Genomic DNA, 9,033 nt, shown 5'->3' on the forward strand with positions numbered 1-9,033 from the left:
CTCAAAATTTGTTATTTGTTTTTCTAGGCGCTATCTGAAGACGTACGAGTAGTAATGGAATTTGAAAAGTGCGGCAGTCTATAGTCACAACGTAACTTGCAGACAGTGTTGTAAACACGTCAGAATAATTAACACCTTTAACCTATAACACTTAACCTTTAACCTTTAAACAGAAATACCTATTAAAAATGTTATCAATGACAAATAAAAAAAATAAAACATAACAAAACGTCTATGTGTGTTTCGTGTTTGTCTGCGTACCTCTTCAAAGTCCAAATCATCTGAAACACAATACTCAGTAAAACACCCCCTCCCCACAGGAAAACTGGATAAACTTGCCCACGCTTCAAGATCCGAACCATTTCCCCCTTAACATGAGGGGACACATAAGGGACTGAACAGGAATTACAGAAGGGAGGGCAGATGTGTTTTGGGTAGGATCAATCACTAGGCGTTGTGTAAACACCTGGGACATGGCTTATTAATGGGGGGTGAGTAACAACATGTCTACACATGCAAGAACATGTGTACTACAAATAAAATATTGTAAATTAAGTAATAGCTTCAGACGGCTTCCAATAAACATACGATGTGTTAATAGTTTCACGAAAGTTTGGATTTTGTTTTTGTTTTGCGAACGAACCTGATTTTACAGTATGTGGATTATGCAGTTAATATATGGGATGTATGAGGAAATGTAAAAAAGAACACGTTCAATTAAAAAAAAATTTGCGATATTTTTTGTTATTATTCATTCATTAAAGGTTATAAATATCAAATATTAATATTTGAGTAGTACGTAGCATGAATATTCATTAGTCCCACGTGGATTTAAATTTTCAATATTAATTCGGATATTCACGTAATGTTAAAGCGCGGTAGTCGTCGCGCTGCGCATGTGCGACATTTGTGTTGATAAACATTGATTTTCCCACAATCCAATGCGTTCTTCAAATGGAAATCACAAGTATGAGGTTTGACCTGGGCGCGACTTGCACTGATTACCGACAGTGACTCCTTCGATACCTTCCAGTCGCATGAAAATTACCTAATTAAAGCTTGGAAACGTCTCAGTTTGTACTTGTTGATCTCCGCACCCGGGGTCTGCGCAACAGTCAAAGTCGCCATCTTTGTTTATATGAGACCCATATATCTTAGCGGCGGCACCGGGGGGGGGGATTCAAGTTAAATCTTCAATATTGATGATTCAAATCCAAATTAATTTAAATCAGATGTGAACCATCAAATTGACGATTTAAATCCACGTCGTGAATGTATTCGGTTTAAGTTCAAAGGCGACACATACATACAAAAAAATGAGAGTTTGTTATGATGAGGTTATCGTGTAAAAGAAATTGTTGAGACCAAATTTCTTTATGTTCAGTTTGCGGTAGAGCGCCCTCTTTGGTAGATGGGGATTAGGCTTTTGTTTGACCTGGTCTCGTGCAGAGTCAGCCGTTCGTTGATCAGAGAAACTTGTTGTGTAGTGAGCGGCGCTAAATAAAGCACGCTGGTATGTACAGTTTGTTATTCTACTGTGTTTTCCAATTCATTTTTTAGTATACAGTTGACATTATTGTATATTTCTGAGAGGTTTTGTTGCTGAATTGTTTCAACTATGTGACTTCTGCTCGGTACGTTATGTTATCGCTCGCGACTCATTTGCATATGTTTACGCTGACTGATTTCACTAGTGAGAGTATTTGCTGTATTTTACGTCTGATTTATTGATTTATGCATAGTTTTGTAATTCTATGTCTTCAGAAATATTGTATTTGTTATATTCTATAGAACTTTACCGATATCTAGTGGTTTCTGGTTTATAGACAATATTTTATTATTTGCTTTCCCAGTATTGAAGGACAGTTGTTGTAAAGCAAGCCGTTAGCACAAGCTGATGTTAGTCCCTTCCATTGGAGGTGTTGGGAAATTGTTTCGGTGAGACATGGTTCTTTATGCTATTATACTTACTGTGTTTTACAGCATTATATTTTATTGGATTAAATTTTCTTGTGTGACTTGTACATGTATATGTTTGTATTTTGAGAATATTTGAGTACTGTATTTATTGATTTCTTTGTGTATCTTTCAGTTAATCGTATCGTGTCATATCGCATGTAACGCATGGTTATGTGATAGATGGTGCGCATTAAAGACAATATAACCCTCAAGTCAAGCCTCCATGGTGTTATTTAATTTCATTGCATGAAAGGGACCCACATCTCTCATTAACGAAACATTCTATTGGTGAAGGGATATTCGTCAAAATGGATGAAGATAGAAACCGGAAGTTAACCCCTCAAGGACAGACATATGCTGAAGAGGTAAAGTTTAAGGCTCTTGGGGAAGCATGGAGGAGTGTGAAGTCTGTATCTGAGAAAATAAAGTCCCTGATGGCAGAAAACCCTCTGATTGAAAGTGTTAAAGATATTCATACTGAGTGGATGAATAAATATGAACAGTTTCTGAAGTCCAATGATAAGTACTGTGCCTTGTTAAGTGAACATGATCGTGCTGAACATTTTGAGAAATGGTATGATGAGAAAGATGTTTGGGTCACAAATTTAAAGTCCCAAATAGAGAGCTGGTTTTCATCTATGTCAAAAAATGTCAAAGCTGTCACTGGATCACGGTCTACAGTGAGTTCAATGAAAAGTAAGAGATCTTCAATAAAGTCTATTGAAAGAGTAAAGGAATCGGAGTTAATAGAAAAGGAGAAGTTGGTCAGAGATAAGCAAGCACTAGAGATGAAGCTGAAATTATTGGAAATACAAATGCAGCACCAAGCAGAAACACACAAGATCCAAACAAAGTTAGCAGTGTCCAGAGCCAGAAGTCAGCTGATAGAGGAGCTTGAAAATGATACTGACAGCCAGTCTTTGGGCAGTGAATGTGACAGTATGAATGGTGCTGAGAATGAAGGTCAGCTAAGTGAGCTTGAAGATGGTAAATCAGTATCAAACAAAATATTGTTGCCTGACAGTTCGAAGATTTCTAACAAGAACTTCAGTGATGTGTTGATTGAGATGCAGAAGCCTAAACTTGAGATAACAAAGTTTGGTGGTGACTGTTTAAGCTACAATAAGTTCATGAGACAGTTCAAATCAAGAATAGAAAGTTCCTGTGCCAATGATGAGAAAATAGCTTATCTGGAGCAGTTCACAACAGGTGAAGCACACCGTATTGTAGTTGGTTTCTCGTACCTGGATTCTGATGTTGGTTACCCAGCTGCCATGAAGGAACTAAAGAGAAGATATGGTGATCCAGAGGTGATTGCTAATTCTTACATAAAGAAGGTGCTGTCTTGGCCACATATCCGAGGTGATGATGCAAAGGCCCTGGATGAGTTTGCTGTGTTCCTGAGGGAATGCAAGGCTGCAACCCACTGTGTCGGTAGTTTGGGTGTACTGGAATATTCAGAGAACTTGATACGCATTGTTCAGAAGTTGCCTCCTAGTATGCATGAGAGGTGGAGAAGTATTGTTCAAGGTCTTCGTAGAAATGAGAAGAGAATTGGTTTTAGTAACCTGGTAGATTTTATCCAATCAGAAGCAACTAAGCTGAATGATCCAATTTATGGCAGAGATAGCATGACTTCTGATGGAAGACAGAGAAGAGACAATGTACAGCGTAAGGTGTCTGCTGCTACAAATATTGGCAGTAGTGGACTAAAATGTTGGAGTTGTGATGGACCACATCGACTAGCTACCTGTCCAGAAGTTGAAGCAATGTCTCTAGAAAATAGAAGAAATCTTGTGAGAAAATTAAAGGTGTGTTTTCTTTGCTTTGGAAAAGGACATTTTTCCACTGGATGCAACCTGAAGATAACTTGTGATGTGTGCAGAGGCAATCACAACACCCTCTTGCATGATTTTGCCCGACAAAAGAAGCAGAATAGCGACAACCAGCTTACCAGTAGTGCAACAACTGCTGACCAGCCAACAAGGGTCAATACTAGTGGTTGTACGATGCCTATCATTCCAGTGAAGGTGACCATGGGGTCCCAGACAGCAGAATGTTACGCATTCTTAGATCCTGGCAGTAATGTATCATTTTGCACTGATGGTTTGGCAGAGAAGTTGCAGGCAACTGGTACTGGAATGAAACTTACTATGAAGACAATGGGTGCTTCATGTAGTATGCCAACGAAGGTGATAACCGGTCTGAGAATAGAAGCCATCAGTGGTAACGGGGTTCCAGTGCAACTGCCTCCTGTATTTACGAAGTCAAGCTTGCCCGTAGAGAAGTGGCATATACCTACCCAGAAAGATGTATCCACATGGGAACATTTGGGAGATATTGAGTTGCCAAGGTTGCAAATCAGTAGCAATATCGATTTGCTTATTGGTAACAATGTTCCAGCAGCATATGCACCTATAGATGTAAGGACAGGACCACCAGGGAGTCCATATGCTACAAAGACGCCTTTAGGATGGGTTGCCTGGGGTGTTAAGAAAGGTGGAAAGATGAAGTATTCAAGTAATTTTGTCATTGCTGACAATAGTTTAGAGAAGTTATATAGACAGAGTCTGAACTATGACTTTCCAGAGAGAACTGTTGATGACAGAAGAGAATGGTCGTGGGAAGACAGGCGCTTTATGGAAGTGATGGACAGTTCTTGTAAGATGGTGAATGGTCATTATCAAGTGGATCTCCCTCTGAGAAATCCAGATGTGAAATTGCCTAACAATCGGCATATGGCAGAGCAGAGGTTAAAGGGTCTGCAGGCGAAAATGAACAAGAATTCACAATTCAAGGCAGACTACATAGAGTTCATGGAGAAGGTGATTGCAAATGGGTATGCGGAAAAGGTTCCTGATGGAGTGACGGCTAAGAAGGGGAAAGAATGGTATATACCCCATCATGGTGTATATCACCCTAGAAAGCCAAACAAGATCAGAGTGGTGTTTGACTGTGCAGCGAAGTGTGATGGTACATCGCTGAATGATGTCTTGCTACCAGGGCCAAACCTAATGAATGATCTTAAAGGAGTACTCATGAGATTCAGAGAGTTTCCTGTAGCCTTCGCAAGTGATATTGAGTGCATGTTTTATCAGGTGAAGGTGCCTGAGAGTCAACGAGACCTGTTGAGATTTTTATGGTTACCAAAGGGAGACTTAGACCAGAAGCCCAAGGTTTATCGTATGGCAGTGCATTTGTTTGGAGCTGTGTCTGCACCATCATGTGCTAATTATAGCTTGAGAAGAACTGGTATAGACAACATACGCAATGCAAGAGAAGAAACAGTCAACACACTACATAACAATTTCTACATGGACGATGGACTAAAGTCAGTGGAAAATGTTGAACAAGCCATTCAACTGGTGAAGGAGCTAAAGGCCTTGTGCAAAGAAGGAGGCTTCAACCTCACCAAGTGGTCTAGCAATGAACGAGAAGTTTTGAGAGAGATTCCCCTGGATGATCGAGCTAAAGAACTGATGGACTTGGATCTGGAATCATCGCAGCTTCCTACAGAGAGAACACTAGGTGTGTTGTGGAATGCAGAGACGGATGAGTTCCAATTCAAGTGCCAAATCAAGAAGACAGAGGTGACAAGAAGGTCAATGCTGTCTGAAGTCAGCTCGATTTATGATCCGTTGGGTTTTATAGCTCCACTCCTCATTCCAGCAAAGAGTGTGCTTCAAGAGATGTGCAAACAAGAAGCTGGATGGGACGATGAACCAAGTGATAACATACATGGCAAGTGGCAGATGTGGAAAACAAGCATGCAAGATTTGGAAGAAGTAAGAATTTCCCGATGCTATGTACCAGCTGAATTCGGAAACGTGACATACAGAGAGCTGCATGCTTTCGCTGATGCAAGTGAAATTGGATATGGTTGTGTTATCTACCTCAGACAAATCAACTCAAGTGAAAATATATACTGTTCATTTGTGTTCGCGAAGGCAAGAGTAACTCCTTTGAAGAAAATTACAATACCAAGATTAGAACTTACAGCAGCAACATTGGCAGTGAGATTAGTCTCAATTGTTCAAAGAGAGTTAGACTTCAAGATTGACAAAGCAATCTACTGGACAGACAGCACTGCGGTTTTGAGATATATAAGGAATGACAGAGCAAGATACCACACCTTTGTTGCCAACCGTGTTCAAGTCATAAGAGAAGCTACAGTCCCTGAACAGTGGCATCATGTGGATACCAAGAGAAATCCAGCAGACTTGGCATCACGAGGTGTTAAGACAACTAACGAATTGAATAATAGTGATTGGTTTTGTGGACCAGGCTTTCTGTGGGAGAAGGAAGCGGAATGGCCAGAACAGGTGATTTCCATGCGGATAGAGGAGAATGACCCAGAAGTGAAGACTAGCTGTGCAACCATTGAGTTTGAAGACACATCAATTATAGATTCCTTATTGACGAGAATTTCTGGTTGGTGGAAATTGAAGAGAGTAATGGGCTGGGTCATCATTGCTAAGAACAAGTTCCTCAAGTTCATAGGAAAACTGGAATGCCAATTTGAAGAAGTTGTCCAGTGCCTAACTCCAAAGATGTTATATGAAAGTGAAGTAGCAGTTGTTAAATATGTTCAAAGGAAGGCATACATAGAAGAGATAGAAGTCCTGTCCAAAGGCAAGACAGTGACAAAAAGAAGTCCTCTTTTCAAGTATGACCCCGTGTTGACAGATGATGGTATTATTCGTGTTGGTGGACGACTGAAGAAGGCAGACTTGCTTTATGAGATAAAGCATCCGATTGTGTTACCAAAGAACTCACAAGTATCTGTAATGATTGTTCGGGATGCTCATTCTACTGTTGGTCATTTGGGAAGAAATAGTATTTTGGCGAAAGTCAGAGAGAAGTATTGGATATATGGAGCAAGTCAGTTGGCGAAAAGAGTAGCGAGAAGTTGTGTCACATGTCAACGGTATCACGCAGCACCATGTGAGCAGGTAATGGCTGAATTACCAGCTGATAGAGTTGTTGCAGAAGTATCACCATTTACATTCTGTGGTATGGATTATTTTGGGCCTTTAACTGTGCGCAGAGGGAGATCTGAGGTGAAACGGTATGGTGTGATTTTCACTTGTTTTTCTTCCCGAGCAGTCCACCTAGAGATCGCGCACTCGTTAGAAACTGATGCATGCATAAATGCTATACGCAGGTTCATGGCCAGAAGAGGTCCTGTTAGAAGCATCAGATCTGACAATGGCACCAACTTGGTTGGGTCAGAAAAGGAGTTGAGACATGCACTTGAAGGTTTGGATCAGTCCAGAATGAATGATGTTCTGTGTGCAGAAGGCATAGAGTGGCACTTCAATCCTCCAGCAGCATCTCACTTTGGCGGAGTGTGGGAGAGAATGATTCGTAGCATAAGGAAGATTTTGTACAGCCTGTTGAGAGAACAACCCCGAATTGTTGATGATGAGACGCTCAGTACTTTATTCTGTGAGGCTGAGAATATTGTCAACAATAGGCCACTGACTACAACGTCATCAGATCCTAATGATTTACTACCATTGACACCTAACATGCTGATTAATCCACGAGCTTGTGCACTTAGTTCGCCTGGAGTGTTCGAGAAGAGTGACATGTATGCAAGAAAACGTTGGCGTCAATCTCAGTACTTGATAGATGTATTTTGGTGTCGCTGGAGAAAGGAGTATTTAGTTACCCTGCAGCAGAGACCGAAGTGGCAGAGAAAAAGACGCAATGTACAAGTTGGAGATATTGTGCTTGTTGTTGACAAGTCGGTACCCAGAAATAGTTGGTTGATGGGAGTAGTAGAAACAACTTTTAAGGACAAGAAAGGCGATGTAAGATCTTGCAGAGTGAGGACCAAGACGTCAATCTTAGAAAGACCTGTCGCTAAATTATGTATACTAGTCGAGGCAGAACTGAATAAGTAGTTGTATTTTCAGTTGAGTAACAGTTGTAAACTCTTTGTTAAAATTTGTTCTCTTTGTAGTTTTGGAATTGCGAGTTGCAATTCAGGGGAGGGAGTGTTGAGACCAAATTTCTTTATGTTCAGTTTGCGGTAGAGCGCCCTCTTTGGTAGATGGGGATTAGGCTTTTGTTTGACCTGGTCTCGTGCAGAGTCAGCCGTTCGTTGATCAGAGAAACTTGTTGTGTAGTGAGCGGCGCTAAATAAAGCACGCTGGTATGTACAGTTTGTTATTCTACTGTGTTTTCCAATTCATTTTTTAGTATACAGTTGACATTATTGTATATTTCTGAGAGGTTTTGTTGCTGAATTGTTTCAACTATGTGACTTCTGCTCGGTACGTTATGTTATCGCTCGCGACTCATTTGCATATGTTTACGCTGACTGATTTCACTAGTGAGAGTATTTGCTGTATTTTACGTCTGATTTATTGATTTATGCATAGTTTTGTAATTCTATGTCTTCAGAAATATTGTATTTGTTATATTCTATAGAACTTTACCGATATCTAGTGGTTTCTGGTTTATAGACAATATTTTATTATTTGCTTTCCCAGTATTGAAGGACAGTTGTTGTAAAGCAAGCCGTTAGCACAAGCTGATGTTAGTCCCTTCCATTGGAGGTGTTGGGAAATTGTTTCGGTGAGACATGGTTCTTTATGCTATTATACTTACTGTGTTTTACAGCATTATATTTTATTGGATTAAATTTTCTTGTGTGACTTGTACATGTATATGTTTGTATTTTGAGAATATTTGAGTACTGTATTTATTGATTTCTTTGTGTATCTTTCAGTTAATCGTATCGTGTCATATCGCATGTAACGCATGGTTATGTGATAGATGGTGCGCATTAAAGACAATATAACCCTCAAGTCAAGCCTCCATGGTGTTATTTAATTTCATTGCATGAAAGGGACCCACAGAAATGTTCTAACTCTTTTTTGTAATGTACAGACGAGGAGTGGCGATGGATGCCACGAATGGCGTTTTCTTACGTTAAATGCAACCCGGAGACATATTTTTGTTGACAAATATAAATTAACATAATTGTAAGACGATAAACCGGTGCATAATCAAGGGCACCAAAACTGGTCGTGTTAATGTGTGATAGATTCATACCAAACGACG

The 9,033-nt window shown here is 40.0% G+C and overlaps 1 protein-coding gene and 1 long non-coding RNA gene across 2 annotated transcripts; both read left to right on the forward strand.

The window, feature by feature from the left end:
* The first annotated feature begins 1,418 nt into the window (after positions 1-1,418).
* LOC146740917 (uncharacterized) lies at positions 1,419-7,443 on the forward strand. Its single transcript, XM_085501901.1, has 3 exons — positions 1,419-1,513; positions 1,854-7,407; positions 7,436-7,443. Exons 2-3 carry the CDS (start codon positions 2,268-2,270, stop codon positions 7,441-7,443), a joined length of 5,148 nt encoding a protein of 1,715 aa, XP_085358027.1. The 5' UTR covers positions 1,419-1,513; positions 1,854-2,267.
* Positions 7,444-7,543: 100 nt separating this feature from the next.
* Positions 7,544-8,777, forward strand: LOC146740918 (uncharacterized). Its single transcript, XR_014930008.1, has 2 exons — positions 7,544-8,119; positions 8,460-8,777. It is a non-coding gene; the product is annotated as an uncharacterized LOC146740918 (long non-coding RNA).
* Positions 8,778-9,033: the final 256 nt, after the last annotated feature.

Source organism: Saccoglossus kowalevskii, chromosome 7, assembly GCF_978046115.1.
Source record: "Saccoglossus kowalevskii chromosome 7, keSacKowa6.1, whole genome shotgun sequence".
Taxonomy (NCBI): domain Eukaryota; kingdom Metazoa; phylum Hemichordata; class Enteropneusta; family Harrimaniidae; genus Saccoglossus; species Saccoglossus kowalevskii.

Coding starts and splice junctions, on each gene's coding strand:
- LOC146740917 (XM_085501901.1), top strand. CDS start 2,268: ATGGATGAAGATAGAAACCGGAAGTTAACCCCTCAAGGACAGACATAT.